The sequence below is a fragment of the Macaca thibetana genome, chromosome 1 (assembly GCF_024542745.1).
Source record: "Macaca thibetana thibetana isolate TM-01 chromosome 1, ASM2454274v1, whole genome shotgun sequence".
NCBI lineage: Eukaryota > Metazoa > Chordata > Mammalia > Primates > Cercopithecidae > Macaca > Macaca thibetana.
Window position 1 is genome coordinate 10,445,373 of NC_065578.1, and position 18,254 is coordinate 10,463,626.

The 18,254-nt window shown below is 48.3% G+C and overlaps 2 protein-coding genes across 2 annotated transcripts in view; one reads left to right on the plus strand and one right to left on the minus strand.

Annotated features, from left to right (window-relative positions):
* SRM (spermidine synthase) overlaps nucleotides 1–17,422 on the minus strand; it is a 227,650-nt gene extending 210,228 nt beyond the window's left edge. The window contains exon 1 of the mRNA XM_050788552.1: nucleotides 15,083–17,422. Within this exon, the coding sequence (XP_050644509.1) occupies nucleotides 15,083–15,470 (388 nt within the window). The 5' untranslated portion in view covers nucleotides 15,471–17,422. The remainder of the gene's footprint in view (nucleotides 1–15,082) is intronic.
* Nucleotides 1,609–15,028, plus strand: UBIAD1 (UbiA prenyltransferase domain containing 1). The gene is made up of 3 exons (XM_050789067.1): nucleotides 1,609–2,540; nucleotides 7,853–7,968; nucleotides 14,956–15,028. Exons 1-2 carry the CDS (start codon nucleotides 2,012–2,014, stop codon nucleotides 7,888–7,890), a joined length of 567 nt encoding a protein of 188 aa, XP_050645024.1. The 5' UTR covers nucleotides 1,609–2,011; the 3' UTR covers nucleotides 7,891–7,968; nucleotides 14,956–15,028.
* Nucleotides 17,423–18,254: the final 832 nt, after the last annotated feature.

The following is an 18,254-nucleotide window of genomic DNA, read 5'->3' on the forward strand; positions in this document are numbered from 1 at the left end:
CCACCTCAGCCTCCTGAGTAGCTGGGACTGCAGGCACACATTACCACACCCAGCTCCACCTCTTTAGTTTGCAATGGGTACCACAAATTAGGTAGTCAGTCCTGTGTGCATATATGTTGCATGTGTATTATAACTTTCACTGATGTAAATGATGTGTAGCATACAGTTTACAAATACTAAAATATACAAGACTCTGTTGTGAACTCCATATAGCCAGTTCTCACAGTATGTTTTATTGGATGTTGTATAGCTTCCCTATGGTCCCAATTGATCAAGGAGCATAGTTCAGACATGAATGTTGGTTGATATTTTATGTTAGGAGTAAGAGGAAAGTGAAACAATCAAAAGAGATACGTCAGAACTTCACTAGTTTGTCAAGGCTACGAGCAACTTACTTGTTCAACTGGATTATAATTTGCCAATATTGGACGAATATTTCCTCAAAGTTTTGATGCATTCACTTACACTTTTTTTTCTTTTTTTTTCCTTTTTTGAGATGGAGTCTTGCTCTATTGCCCAGGCTGGAGTATAGTGGGGTGATCTTGGCTCAATGCAGCCTCTGCCTCCAGGGTTCAAGCAATTCTCCTGCCTTAGCCTCCTGAGTAGCTGCGATTACAGGAATGTACCACCACACCCGGCTAATTTTTTTTTTTTTTTTTGAGATGGAGTCTCACTCTGTCACCCAGGCTGGAGTCCAGTGGCGTGATCTTGGCTCACTGCAACCTCCATCTCCCGGGTTCAAGCAATTCTCCTGCCTCAGCCTCCCGAGTGGCTGGGATTACAGGTACCCGCCACCAAACGAGGCTAATTTTTGTATTTTTAGTAGAGATGGGGTTTTGCCATGTTGGCCAGGCTGGTCTTGAACTCCTGACATCAAGTGATCCGCCTACCTCGGCCTCCCAAAGTGCTTCGATTACAGGCGTGAGCCACCGCACCCTCCAACACTTTCAAGTTTAACCAGTAATGTTAACGTTTTCTCCGCCACTTTCTTAAGTCTAGACGACTTAGCAGTTATTAAGCATTTGCTGACTTGCGTGGTGTAAACTCTCCCACCATGGGCAGATTTCAAGCTGCCGAAGGATGTCACTGAATGGAAAGCTGATAAGAGCTTTCATAGAGTATTTCCACAGTGCAGATATGACAGATGTCAGAATGTCTGCACACAGCAGGCGCTCAATAAATGCTTGCAGCATGAACAAATTAATGAATCCTACTTCGTGAATGAAAGTGCACCCGGTAAGTCCTAAAGCAACACATCTTCGAGTTCTTAGGATGCTAAGACAGGCTGATTCCAGTTAGTCTGGAAGTAGCTGTGGGGCGCAGCCCAGGCAGGAAAAGGGCTGGACCCCGAGTCACCGCCCGGCCCCAGCCCCTGCCCTGTCCCCGCCCCCGACCCATCCCCGCCCCCTCCTGCCCCACCACCGGTCTGGCCCCGCCCCTCATCCCCGCCCCACCCCTCACGGCCCTTCTCCCCTCCTCTGACCCCTCCCTTCCCCGCCTCTGACCCCGCCCCGTCTCTGACCCCTCCCCACCTCTGACTCGGCCCCGCCCGCCCCGGCTCTGATCAGGCTCCCCCCAATCCCCACCCCTCACCGCCCTTCTCCCCGCCTCTGGCTCGGCCCCGTTCCCTCCCGGCCTCCAGCCCACCCTTCTGTCCGGCACGCGCCGCCGGCACCTGTTTCCGGGCGCGCCTCCAGAGGCCGGCGCACAAGATGGCGGGCCTGGCGGCCTGAAGACGGTGGCCGGGGCTCGGCCGTGGGCTCTAACGCGGGGCTGGGGGTCGGAGACGGACTTCACCCAGGTGACAGGTAGTAGGGGCGGCGCCGCTGGACCTCTTGGGGTGTAAGACCCGCTTGCTGCTGCCCCCGGACCTTGCCGCCACACCAGCCCTGTCCTGGGGCGGAACCGAAGGAAGGTCAGGCCCGGCTGCCCCGCCCCGTCCTTCCTCCTTCCCGGGCGGTCACTGTGCGTGGCTCACTTTTAGAGTTTACTACAGCCACGTGGAGCTTCCATGGCTGCCTCTCAGGTCCTGGGGGAGAAGATTAACATCCTGTCGGGAGAGACTGTCAAGGCTGGGGACAGGGAACCGCTGGGGAACGACTGTCCCGAACAAGATAGGCTCCCCCAGCGCTCCTGGAGGCAGAAGTGCGCCTCCTACGTGTTGGCCCTGAGGCCCTGGAGCTTCAGTGCCTCACTCACACCGGTGGCCCTGGGCAGTGCCCTTGCCTACAGATCCCACGGTGTCCTGGATCCCAGGCTCTTGGTGGGTTGTGCCGTGGCTGTCCTGGCTGTGCACGGGGCCGGTAATTTGGTCAACACTTACTATGACTTTTCCAAGGGCATTGACCACAAAAAGAGTGATGACAGGACACTTGTGGACCGAATCTTGGAGCCCCAGGATGTCGTCCGGTTCGGAGTCTTCCTCTACACGTTGGGCTGCGTCTGTGCCGCTTGCCTCTACTGCCTATCCCCTCTGAAACTGGAACACTTGGCTCTCATCTACTTTGGAGGCCTGTCTGGCTCCTTTCTCTACACAGGAGGTAAGACTTGGCCTGTCCTGTTCGCTGCAGGTCTTAGTGACGTCCGCTGGAAACCGCTGCTTTGTAGAGGAGTTATAGGGATGTCAAAGGTGGCTTTCTAAATTAGGCCACTTTAAGTCTATAATTGTGGGTCATGAGAATTTTTTGAAACAGTGATTTGAGAAGATCCTGGTTTCACTTATGGACGTAGGGCATGACTCAAAATTTTATATGGACATTTATTTTTATTTTTGTTTATTTATTTATTTATTTTTTGAGATGGAGTCTCGCTCTGTTGCCCAGGCTGGAGAGCAGTGGCACGATCTCAGCCCACTGCAGCCTCCGCCTCCCGTGTTCAAGCGATTCTCCTGCCTCAGCCTCCCGAGTAGCTGGGGCTACAGGTGCACGCCACCACGCCCGGCTAATTTTTGTATTTTTAGTAGAGACGGGGTTTCACCATGTTGGCCAAGATGGTCTCGATCTCCTGACCCTCGTGATCCACCCACCTCAGCCTCCCAAAGTGCTAGGATTACAGGCGTGAGCCACCGCGCCCGGTCAGGACATTTTTAAAAAAAATTTTTTTGAGACAGAGTCTCGCTCTGTTGCTCAGGCAAGAGTGCAGTGGCACCATCTCTGCTCACTGCAACCTCTGTCTCCCGGGTTCAAGCGATTCTCATGCCTCAGCCCCCAAGTAGCTGGGAAAATACAGGCATGTGCCACCACGCCTGGCTAATTTTTGTATTTTTAGTAGGGACAGGGTTTCACTGTGTTGACCGGGCTGGTCTCGAACTCCTGACTTTGTGACCTGCCTGCCTTGCCCTCCAAAAGTGCTGGGATTACAGGTGTGAGCCACCATGCCCGGCCTATATGGACATTTTTTGTGACTCTTTTTTTTTTAATCACTCATACTTTTTTTTTTTTTTTTTTTTTTGAGACGGAGTCTCACTCTGTTGCCCAGGCTGGAGTGCAGTGGCGCGGTCTCAGCTCACTGCAACCTCCGCCTCCTGGGTTCATGCCATTCTCCTGCCTCAGCCTCCTGAGTAGCTGGGACTACAGGCGCCCACCATCACGCCCAGCTAATTTTTTGTATTTTTAGTAGAGATGGGGTTTCACCATGTTAGCCAAGATGGTCTCCATCTCCTGACCTTGTGATCCGCCCACCTCGGCCTCCGAAAGTGCTGGGATTACCGGCGTGAGCCACTGCGCCTGGCCTCACTCATACTTTATAATGCCACAGTTTCAAATATTAGTAGAATTAAATTTGAAGAGTTCAAAATGATACACGTAATTACTTCTAGCTACTTTGCTAGGTGACTTCTTGCAAGAGGCTGATTAAGGTAGTAATGGGCAGGTGGGTAAGCCCTATATATTGAGCACCTATTATGTACCAGGCACTGTTCTGTGTGATCACAGCAGTCACAGATCCCTGCCCTCGTGAAACTTATATATTGTCGTGAGAAGAGACAGAAAGTAAAACTAGAAAATTATAGTTAGGGTGACCAACATCCTGGTTTGCTCAGGACTAAGGCAACAGGACTAAGTGGGATGTGCAACTTCTGGTACTAAAACCAGGAAAGTTCAAAAAAAGTAGAGCTATTACTATTTTAAGTAGTTTGATCAGGGTAGGCTTCATCAAAAAGGTAACATTTGGCTGTATCCCAGCAGCTCATGGCTGTATCCCAGTCCTTGGGGAGGCTGAAGTGAGAGGATCACTTGAGGCCAGGAGTTGAAGACCACCTTGGGCAACGTAGACCACTGTCTCTATAAAATATAAAATAAAAAATATTAGCTGGGCATGGTGGTGTTTGCCTATGGTCCCAGCTATTTTGGAGGCTGAGGTGGGAGTATCGCTTGGGCCCAGGAGGTCAAGGCTGCAGTGAGCCCTGATCACACCACTGCACTCCAGCCTGGGCGACAGAGTGAGACTGTGCCTCAGAAAGGTAGTATTTGAGTTGAGTTAGATTGAAGGAGGTAAGAGATGAGGGAGTTGGCCGAGCAGATATCTGAGAGAGAAGCGTTTCAGGAAAAGGAACAGCAAGTGCCATAGGCCTTAAGGCAGGAACATGTCCAAAGAGCTTATGGAGCAGCAAGGAGTCCAGTGTGTGACTGAAGGAGAGAGTAAAAGGAGGTAAAGTAAGAGAAGTACGTTTGGGGAGGGTAAGGAGGCACACGGATTGTATAGACCTTGTAGGCCACTGGTCTTGGCTCTGGAATGGAGGAGCCACTGCAGGACTTTGAGCAAGGGAGTGACGTGATATAATGTTTTCAAGGAATTGCTCTGGGTAAGGTATTGAGAATGGATCAAGGGGAGTGGGGCAAGTGTAGAGGCAGGAAGACCAAGTAGGAGGCTCTTGAGTAATCCAGGCAAGTGATGTTTGGTGGCTTGGATCTAGCGGGTGGTAGTGGAAGAGGTAAGTAGCCAGATTCTAAATATGCTTTGAAGGTCGGCAGGGTTTGTTGATGGATTGGATGTGAGGTAAAGAGAAACAGGAATTAAGTGTAACTCAAAGGTTTTTTTTTATGACACATTCCACATTTTATTTACATTTTAGGACTAACTTTGGGCTGGGCGCTGTGCCTCACGCCTGTAATCTCAGCACTTTGGGAGGCCAAGGCAGGTGGATCACTTGAGATCAGGAGTTCCAGACCAGCCTGGCCAACATGGTGAAACCTCATCTCTACTAACAATACACGGAGGATTGCTTGAGCCTGGTAGGCAGAGGTTGCAGTGAGCTGAGATCACGCCACTGCATTCCAGCCTGGGCAACAGAGCAAGACTCCATCTCAAAAAAAAAAAAAAAAAGACCAACTTTATTTTCAAAATTATATATCCATATACCTATCCCTTTTTTGTTGATGTCACTTGACCTTAAGTGCGTAGTTTGTTTAAAAAAAAAGACTGTAAGCAAATATTTACCATGTCTGATACATGTAACACACATGAACAGCTTTTAACAGAAATTCATCAACTTCCCCCCAACATTTTTTATTATAATACAGGTATCAAAACAATCCTGAACATATTTTTCATACTACTAGTAGTCAGCACCCACACCACTTCAAAAATTAACACATTTGTGCTGGGTGTGGTAGCTTTCGCCTATAATCCCACCACTTGGGGAGGCCGAGGCAGGTGGATCACCTGAGCTCAGGAGTTCGAGACCAGCCTGGCCAACATGGTGAAACCCCACCTCTACTAAAAATACAAAAATAAGCTGGGCATGGTGGTACATGCCTATAGTCCCAGCTACTTGGGAGGCTGAGGCAGGAGAATCACTTGAACCTGGGAGGTTGTGGTGAGCCGAGATCTCATCACTGCACTCGAACCTGGGCAACAGAGCGAGACTCCATCTCAAAAAACAAAACAAAACAAAAAAACAAAAAACACATTTGTGACAGTGTTCATTGTACCTGCTACTTTTTTTTTTTTTTTTGAGACGGAGTCTCACGCTGTTGCCCAGGCTGGAGTGCAGTGGCGCGATCTCGGCTCACTGCAAGCTCCGCCTCCCGGGTTCCCGCCATTCTCCTGCCTCAGCCTCCTGAGTAGCTGGGACTACAGGCGCCCGCCACCGCGCCCGGCTAATATTTTGTATTTTTAGTAGAGACGGGGTTTCACTGTGGTCTCGATCTCCTGACCTTGTGATCCGCCCACCTCGGCCTCCCAAAGTGCTGGGATTACAGGCTTGAGCCACCGCGCCCGGCCTTTTTTTTTTTTTAAATTTTATTTATTGAGACAGAGTCTTGATCTGTTGCCCAGGCTGGGGTATGGTGGTGCGATCTTGGCTCACCACAACCTCCGCCTCCCAGGTTCAAGTGATTCTCCTGCCTCAGCCTCCTGAGTAGCTGGGATTACAGGTACCCACCCGGCTAATTTTTGTATTTTTAGTAGAGACATGGTTTCGCCATGTTGGCCAGGCTGGTCTCTAACTCCTCACCTCAAGTGATCCACCGTCCTTGGCCTCCCAAAGTGCTGGGATTACAGGCGTGAGCCACCATGCCTGGCAAATACCTGCTACTTTTTAAACAATTTCAACTGCAGCTCTCTTTCACTAAGATGGATAAAGCATGCCATTTCAGTTTTCTTTTTTCTCGTGACGGATTTTTGCTCTTGTTGCCCAGGCTGCAGTGCAATGGCACAATCTCGGCTCACTACCACCTCCACCTCCTGGGTTCAAGCAATTCTCCTGCCTCAGCCTCCCAAGTAGCTGGAATCACAGGCATGGGCCACCACGCCCTACTAATTTTGTATTTTTAGTAGAGACAGGATTTTCCCATGTTGGTTAGGCTGGTCTTGAACTCCCAACCTCAGGTGATCCGTCCCACCTTGGCCTCCCAAAGTGCTGGCATTACAGGTGTGAGCCACCTCGCCCAGGCTCTGTTTTCTTTTTTCTTTCGTTTTTTGTTTGAGATGGGGGTCTTACTCTGTCACACAGGCTACAGTGCAGTGGTACGATCTCAGCTTACTGCAACTTCTGCCTCCCGGGATCAAGCAATTCTCCTGCCTCAGTCTCCTGAGTAGCTGGGACTACAGGTGCGTGCTACCACGCCTGGTTAATTTTTGTATTTTTTGTATGGACGGACTTTCACCATGTTGGCCAGTCTGGTCTTGAACTCCTGGCCTCAAGTGATCTGCTCGCCTGAGCCTCCCAGAGTGCTGGGATTATAGACATGAGCCACTGTGCCCAGCCCTGCTTTCTTTATTGAGATTTTTAGTCTTTAGAAACACACACGCTTCCACTGCCATCTGACACTTCTTACCACGCTTTCATCTTGTAAACCTGAATTCCATTTCGAGTACTCCACAAGTTTATGTTTAAATGACAGTACCTTAACAAGAGAAAAAAATTGAGTTGCATTTTTCCTACTGTTACCTGAAAACATAATGGGTGTACATATATTAAATATATTCTTACAAATATACAGGTCATGTTTACCAGCTGGAATTCTTTTGTTTAACATGTGGGTATTTTGCATTGTGATATTTAATCAAGACATTAACACAAGTAGAAGGTTGTTGATATAAGACAAGTTTGAGATCCACTAAAATTAATTGTTGTATGTCCTTCCAGTGACTGTGGAAGCTTCATATTTTCTTTGGACATCATTAGACATCTTAGCTCTTGAAGTACAACTTTAATGCTATATGAATTTTGTCATTTTGCTAATACTGGTATGCTGCGGTCATCCACCATCCCACTGGAATTATTTATTCCATTCATATTAATTCTTGTTACAAATGTAACTGATTGGGGAGCTTCTGGGTATTTAGGTCCACTTTCTACTTTCAGGCTGTATATTCTTTTTTTTTTTTTTTTTTTTTTTTTGAGACAGAGGCTCGCACTGTGGCCCATGTGGGAGCGCAATGGCGTGATCTCAGCTCACTGCAGCCTGTACTTCCTGGGTTCATGTGATTCTCCTGCCTCAGCTTTCCAAGTAGCTGGGATTACAGGTACATATCACCATGCCCGGCTAATTTTTTGTATTTTTAGTAGAAATGGGGTTTTACTATGTTGGCCAGACTAGACTTGAACTCTTGACCTCGTGATCTGCCCTCCTTGGCCTCCCAAAGTGCTGGGGTTGTAGGCGTGAACTGCCATGCCAGGCCTATATTCTCTTTTCATAATTTGTCCTTGGTGGCCCAATAATCATGCCTGTCCACCTTGTAAATGTCATATCTTCATCATCTTCAAGGCCCCAGTTAATCATGCCATTGCCTTTCCGCAGCTGCATAAGCATAACTCAAAGGTTTTGACCTGAGAACCGGAAGATACCATCTGGAGTGATGTCATTATGTGAGAAGGGCAAGACTTGGGGTAGAACAAGTTTTGGGGGAAAAGCAAGAGATTGACTTCGTGGTTTTTTGTTTTGTTTTTTGTTTGTTTTGAGACAGTCTCACTCTGTCTCCCAGGCTGGAGTACAGTGGTGTGATCTTGGCTCACTGCAATCTCTGCCTCCCGGGTTCAGGTGATTCTCAGCCTCCCAAGTAGCTGGGATTACAGGCGTGCGCCACCATACCTGGCTAATTTTGTATTTTTAGTAGAGACAGGGTTTCACCATGTTGGCCAGACTGGTCTTGAACTCCTGACCTCAGGTGATCCACCCGCCTTGGCCTCCCAAAGTGCTGGGATTACAGGCGTGAGCCACTGTACCTGGCCAACTTTGGACATCTTAATGTCTTAAATCTCCTAACAAATATGTCAAATGGGTAGTTCAAGTTCAGGGAAGCCTGGGCTAGAGATTACATATTTGGGAGTCATTAGTCTATAGATGAAGTTGTAGGACTGGGTGAAGTCATCAAGGGAGGGAGTGTTGGTAGAAAAGTCAGTCCTGGCCGGGCGCGGTGGCTCAAGCCTGTAATCCCAGCACTTTGGGAGGCCGAGACGGGCGGATCACGAGGTCAGGAGATCGAGACCATCCTGGCTAACACGGTGAAACCCCATCTTTACTAAAAAATACAAAAAACTAGCCGGGCGAGGTGGCGGGCGCCTGTAGTCCCAGCTACTCGGGAGGCTGAGGCAGGAGAATGGCGTAAACCCGGGAGGCGGAGCTTGCAGTGAGCTGAGATCCGGCCACTGCACTCCAGCCTGGGCCACAGAGCGAGACTCTGTCTCAAAAAAAAAAAAAAAGAAAAGTCAGTCCTGGTCTGAGCCCTGGGACAATCCCACATTAGAGGTGGGAGAAGAAAAGGCACAGGTAAAGGATATGTGAGCAAGCATCCAGAGGAGTAAGAGGAAAACCAAAAGGCTGTGGTGGCCTGGCAACCAATTGTAAAAAGTTCAGTGAAGAAATCAATGAGGTGCTGTAATAAAAAGTACAAGGTGGTGGTGAAGGGAAGAGGCTGTCTTTGTGAAACTGACATTTAAACTAGGGCTTGAAGACGGAAGGACAAGGAGCTGGCCATGGGGTGGAATTAGAGTCTGATTGCGATGCTGAGTCCTCCAGGGCTGAAGGATCACCAATTGCAAATGTGGTGGGTAGGAGAGAGTGTGACATTGGCTAGGATCTACTGAAAGGTCTGTGTGAGCCAGAGGGGGTATGAGACACAGTTGGCGAGTTAGGCAGGGTCTCTGTCATGGCGCTCTTAACAAGTCCTACTCCTCAGCCTCCAGGGCTCAGTCCTTGGACCTCTTTTCTCTATCTCCGTGTACCCCCTTGGTGATTTTAGCTCATGGCTTCAGATGCCATCTGTTAAGCTAGTGACTCTTAAACTCCAGACTCATATCCAACTTCTTACTCAGCAACTTCTCCTGGAACTGTCTCACAGACATCTCAAGCTTAACATGTCTGAGACCAAATTCCTGATCTTCTCCCCAAGGAAACTTGCTTCACCGACAGCTTTTTCCCCATTTTGCTCAATGGCAGCTTCATCCTAGTTCTTCAAGCCAAAAGCCATGGGCATCGTCCTTGACTCTACGTCTCACATCCAATTCATCAGCAAATTCTGTTGACTCTCCTTTCAAAATGATTATAGGATGTGACCACTTCTTACTGTCTCCAGCCACCACTGTGATCATCTGTCCCTGGATTTTTGCGGCAGGCTCCCAGCTGGTCTCTTTACCTCTGTTCTGGTCCTGTTCAGGCTGTTCCCACTCAGCCACCAGAGTAATTCTGTTAAAATACAGGGCAGCCCTGTCAGTCCTGCTCAGAACTCTTCAGTGGCTCCCATCTCGCTCAGTGTAAAGGCCAGGGTCTTTACAGTGACCCCCCAGGGTCCTACATTCTTTGCCCACCCTTTGCCCTCCCCCCAGTTATCTGACCCACCCTCCTCCTTTCTTCCTGCTTATCCTGGGCCAGCCACACTGCCCTCCTTTCTAGTCCAGGAGCATGCCTGACCCCTCCTGCCCCTCCCTCAGGTCCTTTGTAGATGCAGCTTCCTCTGTTTGAAATGCTTTTCCTGCTTCTAACAGTGTGGTTCACTTTCTCTCTTCCTTCACCTATTTGCCCAAATGTCAGCTCTCAGTGAGGCCTTGCTTTCTACCTTGCTTGAAATCACATACCTGCTCTGTGCCCCTACCTGATACTCCCCTGCTGCTCTTCTCTGTGGTTAGTTTTCTTCATAGCACATGTTACCTTCTAACGTGCCATATAAAGTACTTAATTCGTTAATTATCTTCCCCCTTAGACTGCGAGCTCCCTCCCTGCAGTCAGGGATTTCTGTGTCTGATCTTAGCTGAACCCTTAGCACCCAGAGCAGTGCGTGGCATGTAATATTACTTAGTAAATATTCATCCAATGAACAAATGGGGAGGCATTGAAATATATTGAGCAGAGTAGTGACATAATCTGGTTTAGGATATTTTTAAACATTGACTTTTATTGACATATAATTGACACACAGTGAAATACACAGATTTTTAGTGTTGCAGCTTGGTGAACTTTGACAAACGTATACAGTTGCATCACCCACACCCCCATCATCATCCAGAACACTTCCATGACCCCCGAAAGCTTCCTAGTGCTTCTTGCCTGTCAATCCCACACTCCCTGCCCCCATCCAGAGGCAGGGAAAGAACCACTGTTCTGATTTCTCTCACATAGATTAGGTTTCCCTGGTCATACAAATGGAACCATTCAGTATGAACTATCTATGTATGTATGTGTATTTATTTCAGTCTGAGCTCTCGTCTGGCTTCTTTTGCTCAGCGTGATGTTTTTGAGATTCATTGCGTTGTTGTGTGTATCAGTAGTCCCTTTTTGTGCTGAGTAGCGTTCCATTGTAACATACCACAACTTCTTTATCCATTCTCCTGTTCAGGGACAGTTGGATTGCTTCCATATTTTGGCTATTATGACTGAACATTCATGTTCAAGTCTTTTTGTGGATATTTGTTTTCATTTTTCTTGGGTAAATGCCCAGGAGTGGAATTGCTGGGTCACAGGGCAGATGATGTTTAATTTTATGAGAAACTGCCAAACTGTTTTCTGAAGTGGTTGTACTTCTTTACACTCCCACCAGCAAGAGTTCCAGTTGCTCTGCATCTTGCCAACTTTTTGATTTATGTCTTAACAGATTCATTCTGGCTGCCATGTGGAGAACTGGCCCAGTATTTCACTGTGTAAGCTCATTCAGAAAATGGGGTTGGGAGAGGAGGAATGCCTAAAAGGAAATTCCCAGATGGGCCACGTCTCTGAATCAGGTAGAGCACATGAGCCTTGGGCCATGTATCAAATGCTAGGAAACGGCTTTCTCCCCAAGGGCTCTACTGTTCTCTTGTGTCAGATAACCAGATCTTTTTCCTCCCCAGAGTGGGTTGCTCTTGGTTTCGGGTTGGGGACAGAGACCTCTGCTCAACCTTGCTTACATCATCCTTTTTTTTTTTTTAAGACAAAGTTTAGCTCTTGTTGACCAGGCTGGAGTGCAATGGTGTGATTTCTGCTCACCGCAACCTTTGCCTCCTGGGTTCAAGCGATTCTACTGCCTCAGCCTCCCGTGTAGCTGGGATTACAGGCATGTGCCACCATGTCCAGCTAATTTTTTTTGGATTTTGAGTAGAGATGGGGTTTCTCCATGTTGGTCAGGCTGGTCTTGACCTCCTGACCTCAGGTGATCTGAGGTGATCTGCCCGCCGTGGCCTCCAAAAGTGCTGGAATTACAAGCGTGAGCCACTATGCCCGGCCTTTTTTTTTCTTGAGATGGAGTTTTGCTCTTGTTGCCCAGGCTGGAGTGCAATGGCGTGATCTCAGCTCACCGCAAACTCTGCCTCCAGGGTTCAAGCGATTCTTCTGCCTCAGCCTCCCGGGTAACTGGGATTACAGGCATGCGTCACCACACCCGGCTAATTTTTTGTATTTTTAGTGGAGACAGGGTTTCTCCATGTTGGTCAGGCTGGTCTTGAATTCCCGATCTCAGGTGGTCCATCTGCCTCGGCCTTCCAAAGTGCTGGGATTACAGGCGTGAGCTGCCATGCCTGACCGCTTACCTTGGTTTTTGCCAAGTGATCTGAGGAGGTGTTCTTGGATAATCCAGCCAAAGGTCAAGGCTGCAGTGCTGTTGCATTTTCTTTCATAGCCAGACCCGTGGAGTCTCTTGGGGAGCTGAGGAAACAAGCACAACAAGAGTGGGCAGCTATAGAGGAACTGGCTAGGTCTGTGCTAGGAGTATTCCTGCCCAGCGTCTTCTTTGGGCGGGTGTAGTCCCCTAAATGTGTGAGATATTGCAAGAGACATTAATTTACTAATTCTGAACTGCAGCTCGTTCTGTGCTTGAGGGAACTTCCTCCTGGAGGGCATGTCCTCATACGACCAAATTATTTGTGAAAACATGGCTTGGTATAAAAATCATCCAAATAGAAGGAAAAAAAAAATTGTCTTGAGGGTGCAGAATTAACTTGCCAAGTGTTGGAGAGTGTCAGTGGCCATGCCTTAATGCCCTTCCCTGGAGACACTTTGTTCTAAAGAACTAAGGGTGTGTATTTAGCACCAAGGAACCCCAGCCGCTGATGTGAAGGTGAACTTGGGCTGGATCTTGTTCCTTAGCTCCCATGGCTTTTGAGCCTCGAAGACCATTGTTATCTGTCATTTTATTTTATTTTGATTCCTGTGGGTAGTGGGAACATCTGTCATTTTAGACTGGTTAAAATGCCTAACCAGAGGTTTATTTTCTGATCCTGAGTCCACATCTCGTAACTTGCTTGGAACTGGAGTTTTATAAGCTTCTGTAGCAATCGGTGTGTGGGTCACCTACCTCAGCTTCACCCATTCCATGCTGCTTTACCTGTTTCAGTCTGAGTGGGAGGTTTTTTCCTCACCTTGGTCCCGAATTCCAGGTGCTTGTTACTGTAGCTCTGTGTTCAGTTCAGCCCTTGTGCCAAGTATTGGGGAGTGAGCTGTGACCAAGCCAGACACATGTCCTGCCCTCATGGAACTTACAGTTTAGTGAGAAAGGTGGAGATTAATTAGAAGCATGATGAAGTTTTTGAATATGGCAGGCACATTACCATGGGAGCATATTGCAAGGGGATCAAATGTGGCTTAGGGGTGAGGGGAGGTGGTCCTGGGGAATGGTCTTTAAAGTCTTAAAGGGCGAGTGGAGTTAGCCAGACCAAGGAGGGGTGTCTCAAGGCTCTGATGGATTGGAAGAAGTCTGTGTGAAGAGGGGAGGAGAGCTCAAGGTGACGCAGGAGAGGTAGGGCGGGGCCACAGGTGAGCCAGGTTAAAGATCTGGAACTTTTATCCCCAGGATAAGTGGTTGATAAGGGTTTAAGTGTATGTTGGGGGAGGGAGTGGTCAGATTCCTTTTTTATCTATTTGTTTATTTACTTACTTTTTTTTGAGACAGAGTCTCGCTCTGTCTGCCAGGCTGGAGTGCAGTAACATGATCTTGGTTTACTGCAACTTCTGCCTCCCAGGCTCAAGCATTTCCCCTGCCTCAGCCTCCCGAGTAGCTGGGATTACAGGTGTGTGCCACCATGCTTGGCTAATTTTTGTATTTTTAGTAGAGATGGGGTTTTACCATGTTGGCCAGGCTGATCTCGAAGTCCTGACCTCAGGTGATCCGCCCGCCTTAGCCTCACAAAATGCTGGGATTACAGGTGTGAGCCACTGCGCCCGGCCAGATTCCTGTTTTTAAAGGTTCACTCCAACTCCTTTTTAGAGATTAGATTAGGGATGGAGAGGGGGAGGGGTTATGAGATTGGAAGCTGGTAGACCAATTTGGAGGATGTTGCAGTATCCCAGGCATAAGATGACCATGAGATAGATTTGGGAATGGGGTAAGGGGGATGGAGTGTGGCCCCAGGGATGGAGAGAATAGGTAGTTTTGAAGGAAGTGGGTTAGACAGTCTTTGAAGTAGATGAGCAGGACAGAAGCAGGAGGTAGGGGTGGTTTAGTTTCAACCTCATGGGAGACAGAGGAGGGAAGCAGCATTATGACTCTCCTGTCCTCACTGTTTTACTTGTTGCAGGGGTGCCCGTTTAGGGACCCTGAAATTTCACTGAGATTCACTGGGGGTTTTTAAAACCAGAAGATGCCTTGAGATTGTAGGGGAAGGAGGTGGAAAAGTAGAAGGCTGGGGTGGCTGTTCTGTGAGGGATTGATCTCACGGTGTCTTGCAGGGGTTGGTGAAGGGTGAAAGACAGCAAAGAACTGGATTCTAAAACTTTTGGATCCTTCCTGGGCTTCCCATTGAACTAAGAGTGTAGTGGGTGCCCAGTGTGCTATGTTGCAGAGCTCTGTTGTGGGACAGTAGGAAGGGAAACTTGGGTATGAACCTGAGAAGAGGGACTTGAGGCCTCACTGGGCATTGTCTCTGCACCTGTGTCATTGGAGAAGAAATCAGAATTTCCTCTGTGGGGTTAAGGGACGAAATGAGTGCCTACCTGTACAGTCTAAGGATTTACCATTTTCAGCCAGAAGTGGCCTGCCTCTTCACTGGTGAACAGTCCCTAAATTTCAAGCCTTGGTCTCACACCAACTCTCTGGATTTTCTGGCCGCAGGAATTGGATTCAAATACGTGGCTCTGGGAGACCTCATCATCCTCATCACTTTTGGCCCGCTGGCTGTGATGTTCGCCTACGCCATCCAGGTGGGGTCCCTGGCCATCTTCCCACTGGTCTATGCCATCCCCCTTGCCCTTAGCACCGAGGCCATTCTCCATTCCAACAACACCAGGGACATGGAGTCCGACCGGGAGGCTGGCATCGTCACCCTGGCCATCCTGATCGGCCCCACGTTCTCCTATATTCTCTACAACACGCTGCTCTTCCTGCCCTACCTGGTCTTCAGCATCCTGGCCACACACTGCACCATCAGCCTGGCGCTCCCCCTGCTCACCATTCCCATGGCCTTCTCCCTTGAGAGACAGTTCCGAAGCCAGGCCTTCAACAAACTGCCCCAGAGGACTGCCAAGCTCAACCTCCTGCTGGGACTTTTCTACGTCTTTGGCATCATTCTGGCACCAGCAGGCAGTCTTCCCAAACTTTAAGGGGACAAGTAGCTCCCCCCACGACATGTCTCCTTTTCTTAGAATATATTAAAGTCAGAGTGTCTGAGGAAGGAACGTGATTTGGCAGTCAGGGTACTAAGCATGGGTGGGAACTCCTGCCTTTTAAAAATTGTTTTTGTGTTCTTAAAGTTAATATGTTGTTTCTCTCTCTTTTTTTTTTTTCTTCATTTTATGGAGAATTTAAAAACCATTCTTGTATCAGAAGGTGAATTGGGCGCACGATCCTTGTTTTATTAATAATTTCCACTAGAGGGTGTTCTCAGGTCACTTTGCAGTGCAGTGGACTTAGTTCCTCCTTGTTCCGTACAAAATGTCCCCAGACTTTATAAAGGAGCTGCCCAGTTTGGCCTCCTCTCCCAAAAAGACGCTAACTGGGCAGAGTGTCGTCCTGCTTTCTTGATCTTGTAGGATGTGCTATGATTGGTGCCAGGCCTCACTAACACAGGGGCTACCTGTCTCTTACTCTCAGCACCTGTGTCCTGAGTTATGCTGCCTGAGAGAGAGAGTCCCTCATTAACAGCCTGTGTGACTGTCAGCTTTGTGCCTAAATTGTGATTCAGATGCTTTTGTTCCTCTCTCCTTTCACTTATTGCCACAGTTGAGGAAAAGTGTCAGATTACCCTGCAGCAAGACATGCCAAGGACTGGGAGGGGAAAAAAAACCACCCTGGAGGCAACTGAGAAAATCACTGCCTTTGGATTGAAATCAGTAGGGTGGCTGTTTTCCCTTTGTTAAATCTACTAGAGTGATGGGAAGGACTCCCAGCCCTTTCAGTAACTCTCAGGAGCGCTGAAACGGTAGAGGCACTGCCATTCTTGTGGGATACTCAAAGCCCACAGGGCTTTTCCCTCCCGATTGCATCTTCTGATGCTCCCCATGCCCACCCTCCACCTCTCCACCTCTATGGTGTTGCCATTTGTGTGTTTCCCATCTGTGGAGCCAGACTATTTGAGCAACAGCTTAGCAGCGAGTCAGGGACAGCTGCCACTTTCCACAGAGCCACAGGATGGGCAGAGCAGGGACCCAGTGAATGAATAGCCAGTGGACAAACAGTCTTGAGCTCTGTTCAGCCAGAGTGATCAGCCCCGCCAGTGAAGGGGCTGTGTCTTCATTCTTGAAGACAGATGTGCAGTATTGACCCTGCCTCTCCCCGGGGCTTTGTGGATAGTTGAGGGCTTCAGTGAGGTCACACTCAGAATGGGGCAATTCCAGCATTTATCCTGACTGCGTTTCATTGCATTGTCTGTGAAGTGTAATTTCTGGGCCAGAATTGCTCAGTTGCATTTGATCCAGGACTAAAATAGATTGGAAACGGTCATCATTGTTTTCTGTTGTTATTTTAGCCATTCTAGTAGGTATTTAAGGTCATGGCCTGCAGAAAATGATGTAAGAACTAGTTCTTAATCTTTCAGATCAAGCTAATTATGATATGGAACCTTGAGTTCAAATTGATTGGTTTACTTGGAAAAAAAAAATGTTTGAAAATTGCAAAAGTTCCTCTAAAGTTAAATCAAAGGTGGTTTGTCTAGCAGAGAGCCAGAATCTTCTAATAGTGGGCAGAGCCCAGAGACAAGGGGAAGAAAGACGACCTTCTCCCCTGTCCTTCCCAGCACCGTTTTTGTTTCACACCAGGCTTGTGGCATTTTGGTGCTCACAGGGGTTCTGCCTTCTGACCTCTCTTTGGAGTAGGCCATTCTCATGCAGGGCTCACCCTGGGGCTGGAGGACCAAGGACTCCCTGTGTCCACCTACCACATATGCCTTGGTGGTCACTCCTGTCGGGGCTGTCAGTTCTGCACTGTGCCCTGGTGCGGATTTTAATGCATATTTTTATACATAAATGTTCCCAAAGGCCAAATTTGGTGCCAGGTTTTATATGCAGGTCACCATAATTTGTATTATGTCCCCTGAGTCAATGAAGGTTTTCTTTAGACTTCTTAATTAAAAAAGAAAGAAAATGTTCACCAGTGGTCTGGCTTCTGGTTTTTGCTTTCCTCATACTTACTGTGTGATTGTGAACTCTGATTTGTAAATCTCAGGGAGACCAAGGCAGTGACATTGGACATTCAGGCTGTGCGGAGGGGCACCTGGTCTTTGGTGATGGGTTTGGGTAGGGTTTGACCAGATTCGATGGGCCTTTAGAAAAGGCAGCAGGGATTGGGCATGGTGGCTCACGCCTGTAATCACAGCAATTTGTGAGGCCAAGGTGAGAGGATTGCTTGAGCCCAGGAGTTTGAGACCAGCCTAAGTAACATAGTAAGACCCCATCTCTCCAAAAAATTTTAAAAAGTTAGCTGGGCATGGTGGTGCATGCCTGTAGTCTCAGCTACTCAGGAGGTTGAAGTGGAAGGATCACTTGAGCCTGGCAGGTCGAGGCTGCAGTGAGCTATGATCATGCCACTGCACACCTGCCTGGGCGATAGAGCGAGACCCTGTCTCAAACAAACAAACAAAAAAAGCATTGAGGGCAGCATGTAGCTACAGTGGATTTGCCAAGAGCCAGTCAGTCAGGCCAGATTAACCTCGTTTCATTTTTCTTTTTCTTGATAGGGTCACTGTGCTGATAGATGGAGAACATGAGGTAGATTGAGTACATGTGGGTTTCAGCTAGGCATTGGACAATATATCCTATGAACAAGGCAGAGATACATGGGATGGATAACAGTGGAGTTAGATAAATTCCTGGGAGACTGAACAGGCCGTGGGAGTAAGCTAACTGATCAGCATGTCAGTGTCAGCTGGGAAGGAGCCCTTAGCAGTTGGAGCCCTGCCCTCTGCCCTTTGCTCAGCT

Excerpts from the sequence above, each read along its gene's own strand:
- UBIAD1 (XM_050789067.1), top strand. The coding sequence starts at position 2,012 with ATGGCTGCCTCTCAGGTCCTGGGGGAGAAGATTAACATCCTGTCGGGA. Across the intron at positions 2,541-7,852 it reads CTCCTTTCTCTACACAGGAG|GCTCGCACTGTGGCCCATGT; the intron begins GTAAGACTTGGC and ends TTTGAGACAGAG.